Source organism: Sciurus vulgaris (genome assembly GCF_902686455.1).
Source record: "Sciurus vulgaris genome assembly, chromosome: 2".
In the NCBI taxonomy this organism is placed as follows: Eukaryota; Metazoa; Chordata; class Mammalia; order Rodentia; family Sciuridae; genus Sciurus; species Sciurus vulgaris.
The window spans coordinates 14,057,009-14,077,351 of NC_136462.1; the positions used below are offsets into that span (position 1 = coordinate 14,057,009).

At 47.5% G+C, this 20,343-nt stretch overlaps 1 protein-coding gene across 2 annotated transcripts in view; it reads left to right on the top strand.

Annotated features, from left to right (window-relative positions):
* The window catches only part of FBLN5 (fibulin 5), a 69,245-nt gene extending 58,022 nt beyond the window's left edge, over positions 1–11,223 (top strand). For both annotated transcript variants that reach the window (XM_079127637.1, XM_079127636.1), the window contains exons 9-11: positions 789–915; positions 4,351–4,546; positions 10,191–11,223. In XM_079127637.1, the coding sequence (XP_078983763.1) occupies positions 789–915; positions 4,351–4,546; positions 10,191–10,352 (485 nt within the window). In that variant the 3' untranslated portion in view covers positions 10,353–11,223. The remainder of the gene's footprint in view (positions 1–788; positions 916–4,350; positions 4,547–10,190) is intronic.
* The last annotated feature ends 9,120 nt before the right edge of the window (positions 11,224–20,343 follow it).

Below are 20,343 nucleotides of genomic sequence, written 5' to 3' on the forward strand. Positions count from 1 at the left end.
TCTGCAGATCTAGGTGGCACCCTGTAAGGTCTGGTTTCTGCCTTGCCATGTAGATTTCTCTGCAGCCCTTCTGAACGGTGCTCCAAACCTAACCAGGACTTCCTGTGACCTGCCCCTGCCCAGGGACCAGGGCTCAGGCTTTCTCATGTGGTCTGGAGGGTGGCCTGCTCAATTTCCTTTACTGATTTCTTAGAGAATGGGTGCTGGGATACCTAATGCCCTTGTCTCCTAGGACCCTTGAAGGGTTCAGACCCCCAGCCATTGAAGGGCTGGGTCTTCTCGGATTGCCAGCTTGGCTTGATTTCCAGTCCCCACTACCTACTGGTGGTTCGTGCAGGAGTGACTGACCCATTATTAACCTCCTTGAGCCTGTCTTTTCCTAGTATTAAGCAAGAACTCCCCACAGGGGTGTTGGGCAATAAAAATATCATGTGAGCTACAAATGTGAGTCACTTGTGAAACTACATTTTCTAGTAGCCACATTAAAGGCATAAAAAGAAACAGGTAAAATACTACATTTTATGTGGTTGTTCCAGAACCTTATCATTTTGACATGTAGTCAATATAAAAATTAATGATATTTTGTGTCCTTTATTGTACTAAGTCATAGAAATCCAGTGTGCGTGTCTTATAATACATCTTAGTTCAGGCTAGCCACATGTCAAGTGCCCAGTGAGTAGCCCTGTGGGGCAGAGGCTGCCATATTGGATAGTGCCACTCCATAGTAAGACCAGGTCCCCTGCCTCTATACATGTGACCCAGGGCCAACCTGTCTACCTGCATTGCAGATATCAACGAATGTGAGCACCGAAATCATACATGCACCTTGCTGCAGACTTGCTACAATTTGCAAGGGGGCTTCAAATGCATAGACCCCATCCGCTGTGAGGAACATTATCTGCAGATCAGTGATAAGTAAGTCATGGCGTCCCCTTTGGAAGTGGAAATATCGGGAGGGGTGTGGTCCAGGAGGTTGGCAGTATCCTGTGAGGGAGAGTGCACTGGCCAGAGCCCACCGCCTAGCCTGTGCTCCCATCCCGAGATACTGCCATAATAGGCAGCAGGTGTCTCATGTGTGCTTGTCAATGCATGTGTGTGCACACACAGCACTGTGCTCTACCAGTCCCCCACTTGTGCCAGAGCTATGTGAAGATTCTCTAGAATGCCAACCAGGCAGCAGGGTTCACGAACCTCCTTTCCCCTTTCGTGACTGTGTTCTGGAGACACAGGACTTGCAGGCTTCTCAAATGCAGCTCAAAGAAGCTCCTCCTGGGGACCTTGTCTGGGTGCAGGCTCATGCAGGGGGTGTGCGGTGGGGCCCATGATTCTGCCTCTCAGACACACTCCCAGAAAAAACAAAGGCTTCCTGCTCCTGGTCTGCTCTGTGAGTAGTGAGGTGCAGGAAATTTTTCTAGAGAGTTCTTAGCTTGTGTAGTTAAGTTTCTGTAGTCATAATGGTCAGCACATTACTAAATTGCCAAATGGTGAACATTAGTGTCAAGGAGAAAATTAAAGAAAGAGCTTCAACAAGGTGAGTCCCCTGGGCCGTGTTTCCCTGCCCTGATGTTCTGTGAGTTCCGTTTCCTTTTCTTTTAGCCCTACTGGTCCATCTGGGTACCTCCTCAACCTATGCCCGTACATGCACAAGTGCCTGTACATCTTTTGCTCTCCACTCTTCCATTCAGCTACAGTTTCTATCCTTGAGCAACTTCAAGCCTTCACCCTGGAGGTCAAGGGATGGACCAGACATACCATCCTGCCCTCTATCTCCAGAAATTCATACCTTACATGGGTGCTTCCCCTAAATTGGAAAATGGGCAGAGGAGAGGACAAAGCCAGGATCAGCAGGTCCCTCAGGGGTGTCTTTGCCTGTTCCCTAGAGCCGTGCTTCTAAGCAACCCTTTAGAACAACAGAGCTTTCTGACTGCTGGTTCAAGGGCCCTTGGTACTTGATCAGAGCTTCAGGCGGCTCTTGCTGGCTTCTGTTCCTGTTTTTTTTCTGGTGTGTCTATGGCCAGGCACTTGTCCCGTTCAACAGGCAGCATGAGCTGGTGTTGTCCGTGAAGTTTCAGCCATGATGCTGAAAACACTGGGTGACTGCCTCCGTCTGCCCCGCCAGCCCCCTTCCTGCCCAGGTGTCCTGTGCCACTGTGGCCCACGTCCAGCATGTCCAGCCTCCCCGTCTTGTGCCCACGGGTCCTCAGGTCCTGCTGAGTGGAAGGCATTCCCTCTGTCCACGTGGCCAGGTCACACTTCAGATCTTGCCCAAGACCCCTCTCCAAGAGCTTTGTGACCCTCCTCAGCTGAGAGGCATCATTCCCTCCTCCAAAGTTCTTGTAGGAGACAATTATTTTCTACGTGGCACGTGACATTTTAATGTGGCCTTTTGGCACCAGGGATATTTTGACTTGGCAATTTTGATGCAGTCTTAAAAAATGATCCTTTGAACACTCTTTGTATGTCCTTGCTGGGGAACCCTTGGCGGGCTCCTGCGGTGTGCTGGGTGCTTTGGGTTTTGCTCTTTGGGAGCTTAGAGTCTATGGAGAGGGATGTTAAGCAAATCGTCACAGAAGTAGATTGGGATGAGTTTTGCCAACAGAAAGAATGGAAATTTACAAAAAGAAGGTGGGTTGGATCCAGTCGAGACCCGGCGGTCCACAGGCCCGGTGAGGAAATGACCTCTGGGCTGGGCTGGGCTGGGCTGGGAGGATGAGTCCACGTTAGCTAACCGAGTGGAAGAGCACAGGGAACTGCAAGTGCCAGGGCTGCAGGCGAGAGTCACCTCTGTGCATACCGGGGCGGGAGACGTTCGAGTCACTGCAGCCCCATGAGTCCTGGACAGTGGCCCTAGAGGACATCAGAGAAGTGGGCAGAAGCTGGACCCTTTGGGGTCACAGAGGCTAGAGTGAGCATTTGGTGTTTATTCAAGTGGCAATGGGTGACCACAGAAGCATCTTAGGCGAGGGAGACCTAACCTGATCTATGTTTGACAAAGGGCACCTATTAGGAGGCCATTGCCTCCTAATCAGGTGAGTGGATGGTAGCCTGGACAACCGTGGCAGTGACATGAGCTGGTGAGAAGCCGTTGGATTTGGGTCTATTTTGGAAGTAGAACCAGCAGGGTTTGTGGATAGATTGTAAGTTTGGGACAGAAAAATAACAATGCTGACCCCCCATGCTGGCCACCAAGGCTGCTGGCCACCAAGGCAGGTGTCAGCAGATACCCTCATCCTACTGTGAACTCTGACCCCCAGAGGAAGTCTCCAGACTTCCTCTGTGAGGTGAGAGGGCTGGGCTGTGACCCCGTGGCAGAGCGCTTGCCTAGCGCGTGAGGCACTGGGTTCGATCCTCAGCACCACATTAAATAAAAATAAAGGTATTATGTCCTTCTACAACTTAAAAAAATTTTTAAAAAGGATGAGATAAGAGATGGAAGAGGGGAGCTAAGGGATGTCTATACACCCTTGTTAATAAAAGTCACTGATTTTTATATTAGGACATATTACTACTAGTATTTTAGTCATTTTATATTAGAGATATTTGTATTTATGATTTATTTACTTATTTTATTAGAAGGTAAATTACTTATGGTTAAAATCTTATTTATCATGTAATCCCAGTGGCTCAGGAGGCTGAGGCAGGAGGATCACAAATTCAAAGCCAGCCTCAGCAAAAATGAGGTACTAAGCAACTCAGTGAGACCCTGTGTCTAAATAAAATACAAAAAAATAGGGCTGGGGATTTGGTTCAGTGGTCAAGTGCCCCTGAGTTCCATCTCTGATACCTCCCCATCCCCCACCTCCCTGCCTCCCCCCAAAAAGGAAAAAGAAAACAAAATCTTATTTATCATTGGATTTCCAAATTGTCTAATATCATGAGTTGAAAATAGTTAAATTCTGAGCTCTTGTTTATTGAATGAAAAGATCCAATTATATTCCACACTATGCAGTGGGGTGTGAAAGGGTCCTTGTCAATCTCTGTAATTTAATGTATGAATGAGCATCTTGACCGGGAAGTAAAGGACTGCATGACCATCAGCACATTTTGTTGCCTGAAAACAGGACAAGTGTAAAGTGCCTTGGAGAATATTCCAGTGTTCTGAGAACCAGAGATCTAATTTACATCCTCTAGTAGCCAGACTATCTGATGGCCAGAGCTGACTATTCTCAAGGACACAGGGCTCAGCTACATGCTGGAGCAGCTTTAGACTGGAGCCAGGGGTGGAGACCTTCCCCAGTTATGCCATTTGCTGGTAAAAATGCGGTGGCTTCACTTTCAGTGTCCTCAGCAGACACAGCCAGCACCTGGGAAGGATTTACTGAGCTCTTACATGACTTCTCTTCCCTCCAGCCGCTGTATGTGTCCTGCTGAGAATCCTGGCTGCAGAGACCAGCCCTTTACCATCTTGTTCCGGGACATGGATGTGGTGTCAGGACGCTCCGTTCCTGCTGACATCTTCCAGATGCAAGCAACGACCCGCTACCCTGGGGCCTATTACATTTTCCAGATCAAATCTGGGAATGAGGGTCGAGAATTCTATATGCGGGTAAGAGGGAGTGGTGAGCAGCGTCGCCATCTTTAGCAATGGCCTTGTGGTGTGCAGCCTAGGGACTGGCTTCTGGGAATGGGTAGGAGTGCAGCGAGGAGGGACAGTTGTGAAGAGAGAAGAGGGTAGGTGGGACTCAGGGGTGCAAGCTCCTGTTTCCACCTCTTTCTACATGGATTGAGAAAGAAGATCTCCTCCATGAGCCTGAGGGTCCTCATCTGTGAACTAAGAAGTTGACCAAGATGCAGTCTTAGTCTCTTTTCTCCTACAATTCTGCAGGAGAGGCATTCACACCTCCATTTTTCCATCCACCCATTTGACAAATACTTACCAAGTACCTACTAGGCACTTCTAGAGACTGAGGACCTCGCAGTGAGGAAGACATCCTCACACCCTTGCCTTCCTGCTTTTTCCATGCCAGCGAGTGGGAAGGCGTGGCTCACAGTAGGCTCTATCAGTGTTGTCCACCACAGGAGCAGCTGTGGCTCTTTAAATCTAGATTTATTAAAGTTAAGTTATGAATTTAGCTCTTCCATGGGGTTAGCCACATTTCCAGTGCTCTAGAACATACCTAGCTACTGTATTAAATAGCTCATATATAGAACATGTCTATCACTGTAGAAAGTTTGATTGGGAAGCACTGACCCATTCATACTAGTAAAAAAATGTTTTAGAGCACACATCCTAAAGTACGTTGACTTTTTTATAAATTGCATCTGTGCAGTACCATACCATTTATATTATTGAGCTTTGTCTCCCCCAACCCCCGCAGTGATCATGCCTCTTTAGAGACCACATAGCTAAATGGTTGCCACATTTCAGCTTGAATTTGGGTACTTGTCCAAAAAGCAGATCATAGAGCTTCCCCTCCAAAGGACCTGTTTCAGAAGATGGTAAGAGATACCCAGTGTATTAGTTTCCAGTGGCTGCTATAACAAATTGCCATAATCTGGTGTCATAAGACAAAGGAAATTCATACTCTTGTAGTTTTGAAAGCCAAACATCTCAAGTCCATTTTACTAAGCTGAAATCAAGGTGCTGGCAGGACTGTGCTCCCTCTGGAGGCACTGGAGGAGAACCCATTCCTTCCTCTTCTGCACTTATCAAGTCTCCTCCTGCTGCCCTCTTATAAGGACATTTATGATTAGATTTAAAGTCATCTAGATAATCCAGGATAATCTCCCTGTGTTCTGATCCTTAATCACAACTACAAAGTTCCCTTTTCCTTCTAAGAAAACGTTTATCATTTCCAAGAACCAAGACCTGGCTATCTGGAAGCCACAATTCAGCCCACCATACCCAGGAACATTTCTAGCAGATACTAACTATATATGGTCCTCCAGTGTCACTGGGCAGGGGGGCAGGGGTGGCTCCATGCAGACGGACAGGACCATGGATGTTTACCAGAGACCAACCCAGCGGCCTATAAAAGAATCACATCTCTTATCTCTAAGCCTCCTCTCCTCACCCCTGGCAGTATCTTTCCCTCCTTGCCTCTGGAGCTGGACGTTCAGCAGCAGTGGAAAGAACAGATTAGAAAAGGCCCCAGGGACAAGGGATCCTCACTAACATACTTTTAGTAAGACCCAAACAGACTGAGGTCATGTGCGAGTATGTGACCCATGGAGCTGGTATAGACCTGGCTCTGTAGACCAAGATAGCAAGGGACTTTGAAAGAAGTTAGAATGGGTGAAGGTAGATGAAAAAGGTGGTCCTGTGTGTATGTCTGCCCTATCCCCAAACCCATAAGCACCTGGAACCTCCAGACTGGCCGCTCTCTTGAGGTGAGCCCAGCCCACATCCAGCCTTCCCTCATGTGGCCTCTTTCATCTAGACAGACATAGCAAGTCCCAATCATAGGATGAAAAGATACCCCCTGTTAGATTTAAAGCACCCTCCCTGGTACCTCCTGCCTAAGGCTGCCCTGATGCTGGGTGGAGCAGGAGATCTGCAGAGGTGGCCTTGTCTAGGCAAGAAAGCCTGCATCCAGATGGCATCCACTAAAATCCTGCTGGACCCAAACGGTCCTGCAGTGGCTGGCTTGAGAGGGTGCCAGTCATGGAGGGAGGGGTGTGGAGAGACTATCTGATAGCTCAGTGGACAGAGGGAGATTCCCTTCCTGAAAACTTCCTCCTGTGCCCAGAGTGTCGCAGCAGCGAGGGAACCCTGGAAACTCAGAGCTTGGAGCTGGGCGCAGCTTGTACTCAGCTGAGAAGTGCCCTATTGCTTTAGTATTTATTTATTCAGAAGACGTGCAAGGTCAAGGAGGGCACAAAGGGACATAGCCTGCCATGTCCTATGGATGGGGGAGGTGGCTCCTGGCCTGAAAGTTCCCAAGATTATGCCTGGGAAGACAAAAGAGCCATGTGGTGGGGGCCTGGGAAGCCACAGGGCATGGGAGCAGGAAGACAGAGAGAAACTGGCCAGGTAAGGCTGACCTTCCAAGGGTCCAGGCTGTCCCAAGCTGCAGGACCCACCCAGGAGGGCACTCAAGTGTTTACTGTGGGCTCCAAGGCCAGGCTGACGCGCTGTGCTCTGTGTTCTCACATGTATCGTAACCATGGTTACCTAACCTGTCTGGGCCTCAATTTCCTCATCTGGAGAGAGGAGATCATAACAATATTTACCTTAGGATTAGATGAGATCACCCACTTCGCAAAGTGCCCGGAACGCAGGAGGACTTTTGTCAAATAAGTGGCAGGGGTAAAATAGGCCAGAACTTCCTCCTCCTCTCCTGCTGCCCAAGCCTGAGCACGCCTGAGGGAGTGAGGCTCAGCTTGCTTCCCCAGGATTCACAGGTGCAGTCACTGTGGGATTGTCCCATTCTCTCTTGTCAAAGGTCCCTGCTGGTTTAAGAGAAAAGGTCAACCGCTCTACCTCCCATTTAGTGGAAAGTTCCTCCCTGCTGCTGGTTCAGAGCAGGGGCGAGTGTGGTTGGTCTCTGTACGGCCTCCTCTTCTCCTCTCAGCAGGGGTAGCACGGATTCTGGCTCCTCCAGGGTTGGGGGCATGCAGCTGGTAGACGGGGCAAGTTCTGGAGGGCCAGGGTCTGCTTGATTATTGTCACTGTATCCAGATGCCCAAATGCTCTTGCTCTCACAGGATGAATGACCTTGTGAGATGTTGGAGATTTACCCAAGCATGTCACAGTGACCAGTCCATGAAGTGGGCACCAGGGCTTTGGTTGCCACCCCAAGTCCTTCAGCCCCTCTCTCTGGCACTGTGTCCCACACAGACCTTCAAGGCCACCAATAACCTGGGGTTTTGGGGGAGGACTTATTTCATTAATGGCCAGACTCTGTCTAAGGTGGCCGTCCACAGCTCTTCTGGTGGCCTTTTTGCCCTTCCAGGTGCTTGCTTGTGGGCAGGCCTTTCCAGGGTGCTGCACTTGTGACCTGGGCAGAAATTGGACTCACCGACCTGCCTCTGAGGTTCCTTCCAAACGGGATTCTTTCACTCTCTGGAGACATTTACCAGTAAAGCCCAAAAGAACAACTTGCAAGTTTCCATGTCCTCTATTTGCCTTTCTAGACCCTCATCTCTGCCAGTCACCCTCCAGAGGGCTGCCCAGGGTCCTCAGCCTGGCCTTTGTTCATGCAAACGATGAAAGCTGGCAAGATGTCTGTGTGTATAAATGCTATGGGCATTTCCCTGTGTGGCTGTACCCTCTAGTCTTAGCTAGCCCAGGGCACTGAGGTGTTGCCAGCACTGACAAGGAAGTCCAAGGGATCCTCTTCTCAAGGGGTTACAATTACGTGAATGCTGACGGGCACGCAGACCGCCGATGCCAAGAGGAAATTGCACGGCCACACAGCTGCTGTCTGCCAACTGACAGAGGAGGTCCCAGGGCCTGGCCCACACCTGTCAGCCAGCCCTGCCCTTGTTATACCTGTGGCAGAACCTTATGGGGCGCCCTCCCTTTACGGAGACAGAAAAAATATCTGGTGTGGCTTTACACAAGCCAGGTTGACTGATTTACAGATCCTGGTGTTTTCTTTTTTTGGGCTCAGGACTGGGTTCTGCAGCGCCTGGGAAGTGACTGTCCAGTCTGTCCCTGTTCTCCCTCACACTGTTTCCTCCGCAGATGCCCTATATCTGTTCAGGACGAGGGAGAAGAAGTAAAATATACAGTCTTTCCTGATAAAGCTATGCTGTGAAAAATGGCTGAGGTTTAGGCCACACGGAAAAACCTCAGTCCTGCTCCTGACTAGCTGGATGACCCTATGTAATTACTTAAGCTCGTTTTGACCCCAGTTTGCTTATTTACAAACTAGGGAAGTAATGAGACATACCTTTAGAACAACCTTAGACAAGGGCACCAGGGTCCCCACTGGGTCCTGTACTTTTAGTCAGCACTTTTAAAATTGCTAATGTACACACAAGTCAGTTGGGGATTATGTTAAGCTACTGAATCTGGCTCAGTAGATCTTAGGTGGAACCTGAGATTCTGCATTTCTACCCCCCAGCCCCCCATCCCACCCCAGTGATACTAGTATAGCTGGTCCAGGAAGCACACTGGGAATAGCAAGGCCTTTTAGGGTTTTATGAGGATAAAAGAAACCAATGTATATAAAAGTAACTGGAAGAGTGCCTCAGATATGGTAGGTACTCAACTGATATCAGTCCTCTCTCTCTCTTTCCTTGAAAGTCCTAGAAAAAAAATTCCATGGAGGAGCAAAATTCACATGGAATTATTAGAATCTCAGTAATAGGATCACAGAATGGTGAAACTATAGGGTTTCTGGATACGAGCTTTTAACAAATTTCACTTCTCCCATGCTTGCCTAAAAGTGTACTGCGCCTGAAAGTCTTAGACCAGGCCTCTAGAACAGTTGTTAGTTTTAAAAAAAGTATCCTAGGTGCTTTTGATCCCCTTTATTTGGAAATTGCTGATCCTGTCTGAACCCTCATTTTAGAAATGAGACCTAGAGAGATGAGGTGACATCCCTGAGTCTTTCAGGAAGTTCAGTGATTTGTGCACTCTCTCAGTTACACCATCATCCCTCCATGTCTATAAGGAGCTGGTTCAGGACCCCCAAGGACAGCAAATCCATTGATGTTCATCCTCCAATGTGCTTTAAATCACCTCTAGATGACTTATAATGTAGGATACTGAATGCTATGTATGTAATCACTATATTGTTTAGGGAAAAATGAGAAGGAAAAAATCTGTATGTGTTCAATACAGACGTAGGGAATTTTTTCTGAATATACTCTGTCTATGGTTGGCTGAATGCAAAGGTGCAGACCCATGGATACAGAGGACTGACTGTGTGACTGTGTTATTCTGAACACCTACTGTGTGCAAGGCACATGCTGAGCTCTGAGGGGATTCTCATTGCCTAGCAGGGATCAGACCTCAGACATGGGCCAAGGAGATAGCATGCACAGTTACACTCAGTAAGGTGTGTCTTCCTCCCTACACAAAGTTGAAAGTCACAGGGGGACCTTTAGACTGGGGAGTCAGGGAAGACTCCTTAGGAAGGGGCGGGTGGAGAACGGCAGAGCTGGGGGACGGGCATGGTGTGGAGGTCGCTGGGCTTTGGGCAAGGCGGAGTGCCCTGGTTCAGGCTGCAGAGCCACCAGCCGGGCCTTCTGTTTATATCATGCCTTCTCTAACTAGTGTCCCCCTGTTCTGTCCACAGCAAACGGGCCCCATCAGTGCCACCCTGGTGATGACACGCCCCATCAAAGGGCCCCGGGACATCCAGCTGGACTTGGAGATGATCACTGTCAACACCGTCATCAACTTCAGAGGCAGCTCTGTGATCCGACTGCGGATATATGTGTCACAGTACCCCTTCTGAGCCCAGGGCTGCAGCCTCTGACACTGCCTCTCACCAGCACCAAGGGACAGGGGAAGAGAGGAAACAGGAGAAAGAAGGCGAGCGTGAGATAAACGTTGCACCTTTCCTGCTGAACGTTTCCCAGAGGAGTCAGCCCAGAGTCTGTTGCAGACCTGTCCCTCAGAAGGACCTCCCGCCCCCTCTTCCTATGATGCAGTTATTGAAAAGCATTCTTGTTGGCCCGGGATATGAGATCCTCGGTGATTCTTCAAGGTCTTCGGTTGATTTCCATCTTTTTCAAAGAAACTAGATTAGGTTTGCTGGGGTCTGAGTCTATGTGCGAAGACTGTGAACAGCTTCTCTTCCTCTTCCACTCCTTCTTTCTGTCTCTTGCTGCGTTGCTGCTTTGCAAAGACCCCAAGAGCACGTGGGGATGCTGGGTATAGCTAGTTTGCTTTTTGCATGTCCTGAAAAGGCTATGGAAACAAACCACAGCAGGATCTAAGGACTTTTAAAGAGTCTATTTCAAAACCACGTCTGGTATTTTCAGCCATAAAAGAAGTTTTAGTTGTTCTTAAATTTGTATAACTGTTTAATCCTTTCTTGTTCATTTCGAGTATTTTTTTTTTTTAAGAGGTAGAATTCCTACAGAAGACCTCAGACACATGCTATGTTCTGCCTTCCTAGTCCCAGCCTCCTCTCCACACCAGCCAATGTTGTGTTTTTAGTTTTCTGTTCTGATTTTTTTTGGTTTTTTTTTTTTTGTTGTTGTTGTTTTGTTTTGTTTTTATTTTTAATTTTTTGAGGACCCCTTAATCATGCTTTCTTTAGAATTTTGACCCAACTGGGTTGGAAGACAGAAGTCTCCAAACTGATTAAATATTTGAAGAGATCTGGTGTGTTTGGCTCATTTGACACCATGGATGATTCAGCACTTGGGGTTGGTCCTAGTTCTGACTGGACCTGTTTATTGTGTGCTGGGAGAGAGCTGGACCATCATCCAGGAGGGCGAGTTGACAGAAGGGGCCAGTGAAGTTGGGGTGGTAGAGAAGCTAGGGATCAGCATCAACCCAAGTCTTATTTCATGCAATTGAAAAACCACTAATAGTTGCTGTTATTGGACTATTTGGGGTATCCCTCCCAGGACAGGAATGTACTCAAATCACTCTAAACTAGTGGCCCTCAACCCTGCTACACAGAAAGATAACTGGTGGAAATTGGAAGAATAAACTGAAATCCCGTGACTCACCCCCAGAGGACTTGATGCTGCTGGTCTTAGATAAGGCCCAGGCATCTGAATTTTTAAAACTCTAATCAATAGCTAGAGCTGAGAATGCACTATTAGGATCCCTACAAAACGAGGTGGGCAAATGTGGCCCAGGTCTTAGCCACCGTCTCTCAGCCTCTTTGCAGTTCCTGTAGGATTCATCACCCTTCCTGTGGTCAGGGATTCTGGATTTCCCTCAAGCCTTAGAACCCCAGGGCCAGGGCAAAGGGCATCAACAGCACCAGGCACAGGTTGGATAACAGGTCCAGGTAGCCGCCTTCATGGCCCATTCCAGGAATGGACTGGAGGAGCTTTGGTAGCCAAGGCTGAGTCTGTAGGATCCATGGTGGATGCACCCATCCTGTCTGCTGGCACTGTATTCATTACAGGCCTCCATTGTGCCAGGAGCTGAGCTCCAGACCCAGGGCTAGTGGGCAAACATGAATCCTTAGTCATCAAGCTCTTCAGAGGGGGAAGATAGCAGGTTCAGCCCACTCCCAGCAGCCCAGCAGCTGCAGATCCGCCTTCCTCACCCAGAGGCATCTCCACCCCCAGCACACATCTAACCTCACCTAGGGCTCCGGTTGGTTTTGTCTTTAAAGCTAAGCGCATCTAAACCTGCCCAGTGGTGCTGCTCCAGTCAGCCTCAGGCCAAGGCCATGCTAGCGGTAATATCCACACAAATGCTGCAGAATGCTCCAGTTTAGAAGCTTGGAGAAACAGGATGAATTTCTTCAGACTTCCCAGCAGGTGGCCTCAGCTGGGGTCTCTGCAGGGCAAAGGCCAGAAGGCACTCGCTGGTTAGGGGTACCCCTGCGTTGGGAGGCTGAGGTGTCAGGAACTGGACTGGAGATGCAGAGGCTTCTGTGAGCTCCGCAGCCATCAAGCATCCGGACCATGAACTCAGGCTCCAGATGGCATGGCGGCTGGTTTCCTGTCCCTTCTGACAAAAAAGGTTGTGAAGATTTGCCTTGGTGGTTGGAGGACCCGTTGGTTTCTGAGGTGCCACATTTGGAACCAGACCCATGTCCCTAGGGCTTGCATTTCACTTGTACATGTTCAAATGTGGCTTCCTACTTCTAAGAAAGAGGACACAGACAGCCCTCAGTGAAGCAGGCTCAGGGCTTCTTGGACCTCAGATTGCTCTTCCAAAACACAAGCCGATGAGTTCAGTGTAACCGAATCCGGCGCATGTGGGATCAATTTACCTTTAAACACACTTGGGCCTAAAAATGAAGGAAGAACAGCCTGGGGCAAAGTGTGTCCTGTGAGTCCAAACCCCAAACATTCAGGAGACTGTCCCGGAGGCTCCTAGACCCCCAAACTTAGTTCACTTTCACCCACCCCTTGAGATGGGTCAGGTGTGGTTTTTTTTTTCCCCCAAGAATGGAGATTGCAGCTCTCTGAGTCCCAGCATTGTGCTAGATGGGAAATCTAGTGGACTATTTCTGGGACCCATACATATCTGCGCTATCCTTGCCTGTCCCTTGTCGGTGTCGCCCCCATCCAGGAGCTGGGCTGGAGCTTGTCAAGTGAACCCTGGCCCATTCTGTTCCATCAGGGTCTGAAGGATGGTGGGGTCTGTGGCAGAAGGGGCTCTGGATTAAAGACTGGGACACCTGCAAAAGTCCTTGTGTTACCACCTAATCTTCTGAGTTCCATGTGGATGAGAACTTCTATTCACTCACTTCTGATTCTAAAGTTTAGTGATTCCTTGAAATGTACTTTAGGGATGACAGCCAACATTTCCATTAAACCACAATTTTAGAGCTTCAGACCCATGTGCCAATCATAACACTTTCTAATTGGCGCAAAATCCACCTACCTGTTGCCTCTCAGACTTGGGTAACGCACTTAGAAATTTTCTTAGGTAACAGTCTTGGCCCTTGGGTGTTATTTGTCCAGATGGTGAAAACATTTAAATAGGTCCAATTACTTCATTTTCAGTGGTTTAAATGTATTTTTGTGGCCTGGGTGTTAACTGTAATGTGCACAAATTGTTCATCCTAAGCCAAGAAGGTCATTCAGAGAGAGGTGGCATGACAAAGGAGTGACTATTGTTTACTCCTCTCTTGCCAGATGAAATCCTGTTTGCAAAAAAAGTCTTTGTCTTAAGGGGCTAAGAGCTCTGTTTGAAAGAATCCAGTTTGGTTGAGACACTGCTAGATTTAGAGAGGTGAACCAAGTCCACCAAGAGCACATTTATCCAAGGGTTCATGCAGCACCCCAGACAAAACTGGAACATGACCTAGTCATCTTAGTTAATGATCAAGACAGATCTGTGTTATACAACCAAAATTTGTATGAATATTCATAGACGCATGTTGACATTTAGAATAAGATACCTCCACTCCGAACTAGTAAATATATTTAAAGGAAACACAAAACAGATGTCAGGTTAAAATTTTCTTTCTTTTTGGATATGATTTATATGTACTTTGAAATGACTATTTCAAAAATGACTAGTTCAAAGTTATTTTTTTAGGGGGGAAAAAGTGAACACAGTGAAATTCGGCATTATTTTGCAATTGGTCAATGCTCATCAACTACAAACGAATATACAGATTGTTCCTGGTATTGATATCTTTGTGCTCAAATTCCTTAGTCCCTTTACTTAACAGATGGCTAATATCTTCATTAGAATCCCTGAGGGTAACTAAAAGATGCTGTTTAAAAAAATAACCAAGAGGCTCCAGAGCAAAGGAATGTGTAAAGGCAAGATTTATCACTCTGGTCGTTTTTTCTTGAGATGACGGCCTCCAGTTAGACTCTCTAACTTGTTGTTCCTAATAATGAATCTTAGCCAGCAGCCATCAGGAAAATGAACTATAAAAGTGAGATGATAGGTGTCAAAAGAGGAAAGGTCTGTTAAGCTGCCATGTTGGTTTCTCTTCATGTTAACAGGCAGTGGTCAGTAGCACTCTCTCAAGAAATTTGGAATATTATTGAGTAATAATGTAAAAATGAAGGCAGGGGTAGATGGTACTCAGATGTGACCATCAAGATTATGACACCCATTTATTAAGACCTGATGAATTATTAATATTGATTTAGGACCAGAGAGCCATTGGATAGCTTGGTTCCACTTAAAAGTAGTTTTTGTTTGGGGAGAATTGCTTTGACTTCAACACGGCTCTTTCCCTAATTCTTACTTTCCATGACGTTAATGTTGTGAAACAGGCTTATATCACAGATAACTACTGTACTTTAAAATAGATGCCTTGAGTCCTCTGAGTTTGAATGTACAAACCATTCATAATTAATCCCTAAAAGGGAGCGTGGGTTGTTATTATTATATTGGTGAATGTTTTTCATTCTCTGCTCTTAAAATTTTTATCAAAAAAAAGAACCTCCACTGAAGCCAAGCTACAGTATTTGCCAATATCTTAGCTCTTTACAGTGAACCTAAGGTCATGTTCTATTTTGTCTTGTCCAGTTTTGTCTAGTTCCACATGTAGAAAGACCTCATGGAGATTTCTGTCCTCAAGCTGGCATTTCCACACAGTCTTTCAAAGAAGGAATCCAAAAGGCCGATGGCATGCCTTCCTCTTCAAGGGCAAAGGCATTATTGAAATCATAAGCTACTTCTTTCAGTAAAACGGATGTCAGTCAAGGGGAACCTTCTAGCTCAGAATTCACGCATATCTGGGGAGAGCCGGACCCCCTGGCTTCCTGCTTTTCCTTCCTGATGGAACTTCGAAATGTCTTCTCTTTCAGGTCCTTCAGTACCACTTTTGTAAATTCCATGGCATCATTGTTAGAGGAGTGGCGGGCTCCCAGGTGTAGGTGCTGCAAGAATTTGGGGCCAGTAACGTCACCAAAAAGAAGCAGGTCGCCTCACTAGGAGCAACCTTGAGGACAGGGCAGTTCTCAGAGAGGACAGGAAGTGGCTCCTCCCAGCCCAAACAGAGCCCCGTTCTTTATACTTGCTGCCTTCAGGGCTCTGCTTCTCTCTTGGGAAATGGCCTCAAGGCTGTTCTTGAGCTTTACCAGTTTCCCCTCAGCCCCATTCTCCTGCTTCATTAGTCCTTCAACAACCTGAGGACAGTGGAGGCGAGAAGGAGGTGGATGGAGAGGGGCTGGTCCCCTTCCCCCAGACTACGCAGGAAATTCAGCTTGACGTCGCCCCCTCTTTCCCTCCCCACCTGTCTTCTTTCCTGCTGGCACTTCCTCACCTGCCCCCCCCCCCCCACCTGATCTTCCTCCTGGCGGTGGACAGAGGTAGTCAGGGGCAGATCATGCTCACCCAGAGCACAGCTGGGTGCAAGGGATAAAGCACAGAGACTTCTCTTCTTCCTCTGGCTCCTCCTTTCTTTCCCAAGCTCACAGAGCGAGTCCCCAGAACTCCCCTTCCCAAGCAAAACCATGGCTTCCTTTCTCTTGTTCTCCTCCTGTTACCCCTGCTCGAAAGCGGAGTCTCCTTATCCAACTGTGTGAACGTGGGTCTTCATGAGCAGGTGGCCATTCCTCACCAGGGAGTGGTCCTTCAGAGAGTCCTTTCGGCTCTCCGTCTCTGCATTCCAGAGAGACTGCCTTCATCCCAACACCCCTTGTCCAGGAGCCAGGGCTCTTCCCAGAAACGCACTCCTTTATCTTTGCAGCCTTGTCCCCAGTGCATGGTGCTGCCTGATGGCTTGATGCGGTCCCTATAGCTTCATGTAGGAGAAGTTGGGAAAGAATGGAGTTTCTTAAATACAGACAGTGCACAGTTTCCAAAAGTCAGGTCTCCTTGCCAATAGCAAATAAGCTTTAACTTTCTTTGTCAAACAGTCTGGCGCTCTCCACAAATTACAGAATTATTCATCTAAACGATTTCCAAACGCTAGCACATAGAGTGATTTCATGGGCAGCAGATCAACCTGCATCTCTGTAACCATCTGAGTCCATTTTCTACTGCTATCACAAAATGCCTGAACCTAGTAGTTTATCAGGAAAGAAGTTGGTTTTGCTTTTTGGTTCTGGAGGTGGGGAAGTCCACAGATCTGGCCCCAGTATCAGGGCAGGGGCCTCATGTTATGTTATAACTTGGTGAAAATCTGAAGGACAAGGTGTTTTCAGAAGAGATGAATACAAGGGCAGTCTTGCTTTAACCAAGGTTACAGGGGTGCATATGTGGCAGGGAGTGATGGACGTTGAGGCCTTATTATTCACACCCTATTCACCTAACCAATTATGAACTTTACCATGGAGGCCAGCATTTCACTGAAGACTAGTGAGAGTGAAGGATTCAGGAGCCCAGGGACACCTGGAGGTAAACTGAAGATCTCAGGGGAGGAGTTTTGCTAGTGAGGGAAGAAGAATTTTGTCTTAAACTTATTTCTTTCTTGATTCTTATTTTTTGTTGAGGTAACATTTCGATGTGGTGGCACACGTAGCTCTCAATCACACAGCTTGGACAAAGTAAAATAAAACCATGCTAAAGTCGAGATGACTGTAAGACCCCAGGCCGGGGCATCCTGAAGATGGACAGCAGTCTGTATGGAAGGAGAGAGACGGAGTTGTGGATGGTCAGATGTGGCATGAGGAGATGGCTGAGGGTGGAGGGCCAGGCTGCCCACCTCTGTGTGTTTGGACATGTGGAACCTGAGTGTTTTCTTCTACCTTTGACTGTTCTCTGCTTGTGTGTGTGTATGTGTGTGTGTGTGTGTGTGGCTGGGCTATCTTCTTGCTGTTTAGGATGTGGGCGTGTTCAAAAGTGTACAGGCCAGTGGGAGGGACACAAGGCAGTCACAGTCTGTAGGAGTCATTCTTTGATCTACCTGACTGAATACACTCACAAAAGCTGAGTTCCTTCCTCTACTTCCAGCGAGCCAGTCCATCACTTCCTGAGTGCGCGATGTGGCTCCCATCCCCAGCAATTGTGGTCACCACATATCACACATGAGGAAAGAATCCTGAGATAAACAAAAATGACTCACAGCCTTACACGAAAACTGAAAATTGCAGTAACCAGGCTGTGACTTTGCTCCTTGAAGCAGCAGTCATTTGTTAATTAAGCCACGAGGCAAATAAATGCTCTCCATTGGAGCTTAGCCCTCATTTCTCCCCAAAGTATACTGCATTTAATTAAATACGTCAGAAAAACTCTCTCGGCCAGAGGAATTGTGGTGTTGTGATAGGAGGGAAGGGCCTCCTCTGGGAGTCTGGAAATCTATGACTCCTTTTCTAGTTCTCTCTGCTCTGTGACCCAGGACCCGTCACTTGGTCTCTCCGAGCCTCAGATCCTTCCTACAACCTGCAGAAAATGTTAGCTCTGAATCCTGTACTCATTCTATTCCTCAGCAAATATTTTGCAAACTTCTACTCTGTTCCAGACACTGACCTGGTTTAAAAAAAAATCACTGCTTGAACAGTTCTTTTCTTGGGTCCTGGGCCAGAGAGACATCACTCTTAATCCAAAAGCGTGCCTGCATCCTTTAGGCCACAGGATGGGGAAGGACTGAGCTCAGGGGTGTCGCAGGAGTTGTGTTCTGGTTCTGATGACTGGCATAACTGGACCAAACTGGTGAGGTGGAGAAGACACTAGGATTAGAGTTAAAGAGTCCTGGATTTGAACTGAGCATGGTGGCACATGCCTGTAATCCCCGCCTCCTGGGAGGCTGAGGCAGGAGGATCATGAGTTCAAAGCCAGCCTTAGCAATGGCGAGGCACTAAGCAACTCAGAGAGATCCTGTCTCTAAATAAAATACAAAATAGGACTGGGAATGTGGTTCAGTGATTGAGTGCCCCTAAAAAAAAAAAAAAAAAAAGAGTCTTGGGTTTGGGTCCTGACTTTGTCAATTACTAGTTTGTGACCTGGGTTTGTGACCTTGTTTGTGGTTCCTTGGGTTTTCTGAGTCTCAATTTTCTTCTCTGTTCGTTGGGATAACAGTATTCAGCTCCTCAAGTCGTTTTGAGAAACAAGATAACAGGATGTGAGTGGAAGTGCTTGGTGCTTCCTTCCCCACCTCCTGGGAAGCCGCAGTCATCCCAGGTCTTTCTTCACCTGGAACCTTCCAGACGCCCAAGCTGTTGCTCAGTCACTCAGCAGTTCCCGGAACTCGGAGGAGCACGTGGCCCACCTCCTTTGGTATACACTCTGCACTTCCCTTATTGCATTTCATTCCATTTCAATTTGATGTCAGTTCCTTTTTTTTTTTTTTTTTTTTTTAATCTCTTCTCCTCCTCCTCCTCTCCTTCTTTTTTCTGGTACTAAGGATTGAATCCAGGCTACTCTTCCACTGAGCTACATCCCCAACCCTTTTCGTTTTTAGAGGCAGGGTCTTGCCTCGTTTCCCAGGCTGGCCTTGAATTTGTGATCCTCTTGCCTCAGCCTCCCAAGTTGCTAGGATCACAGGTGTGTGCTACCAGGCTTGGCTTTACCTCCACTTTCTATAAACTGGGGGTGTGGTTTCTAGCAACATTTCCATTCTTGCAATACAGTATGAGTAACCATGGAGGTAGTTTTTATGAAATCTTGTTGATAATGCCTCCAAAAGAGGATAAAATTATAGACCATAACAGCTGAAAGGAACTAGAAATTCCGTCACAAGGTCCAGGTGCTGCGGGTACAATGAGGACTCTGAGGTTGGGGTGGGTGTTGGACCAGCTCCAGTTACTGGCAGATTGGCAGGTAGGCCTTTGGGTCTTGCTCTCTCGGTCTAGCTCTTTTCCCCTGAACTTCCGAATCTTTCCAATCTGAAGCCATCTTAGCTGCTTGTATCTCAAGGGACCTGAAAACGATTTGCTTAATCCAAAGTGGGTTTCTTGTTCCTTGGTGGTAAAGGACATTCCCTAATTTAGACCACTTTAGTGCCTTCCACAAGAATTCAGTGAGATAAACTCTGGTTCCCCAAGGGATAGTAGAAACCACAAAGAAGTCAGAAGTAAGTACAACTCAAATTAGGGTTTAGACAGAATGTGAATCATTGGCAGAGGAGGGAAAGACTTCAGAAGCTTGGGGGATGTATAAAGAACTGTGAGGCAGAGAGCGTCCCAAGTGCCACTCTAGGCTTTAGGGTTAATTGGATCACGAGAAGCAGCACATGGACAGCTCTCGGGGGGCAGTGGAGGCGATTGTTGTAGACAGCACGTGCACAGCTCTCTCCACACTTCTTTTCTTGCTTCTGCAAACTCATCTGGAGCACTTTTCATACACCAGGTTCTATGCTAGATCCTTCACCTTGACCCCCAAAGAGCTGGTGCTTTTTCTCCTTAGTCATCTTTCAAAAGCTCATCTGGGGAAAAGGCACACTCATACATTACTGGTGGAACTGCGAATTGGTGCAGCCACTCTGGAAAGCAGTATGGAGATTCCTCAGAAAACTTGGAATGAACCCACCATTTGACCCAGCTATCCCACTGCTTGGTTTATACCCAAAGGACAAAATCAGCATGCTACAGTGATGCAGCCACATCAATGTTTATAGCAGCTCAATTCACAATAGCTAAATTGTGGAACCAACCTAGAAGTCCTTCAACAGATGAATGGATAAAGAAACAGTGGTATATATACACGATGGAATATTACTCAGTCTTAAAGAAAAATAAAATTATGGCATTTGCAGATCAGTGGATGGAGTTGGAGAACATGCTCCTGTGAGATAAACCAATCCCCAAAACCAAAGGCCAAATGTTTTCTCTGATAAGTGGATGCTGATACATAACGGTGGGGGCGGCAGCAGTTAAGGGAAGACCAGAGGAACTTTGGATTGGGCAGAGGGGAAGGAGGGGAGGGGAGGGGGCTGAGGGTGGGAAAGACGGTGG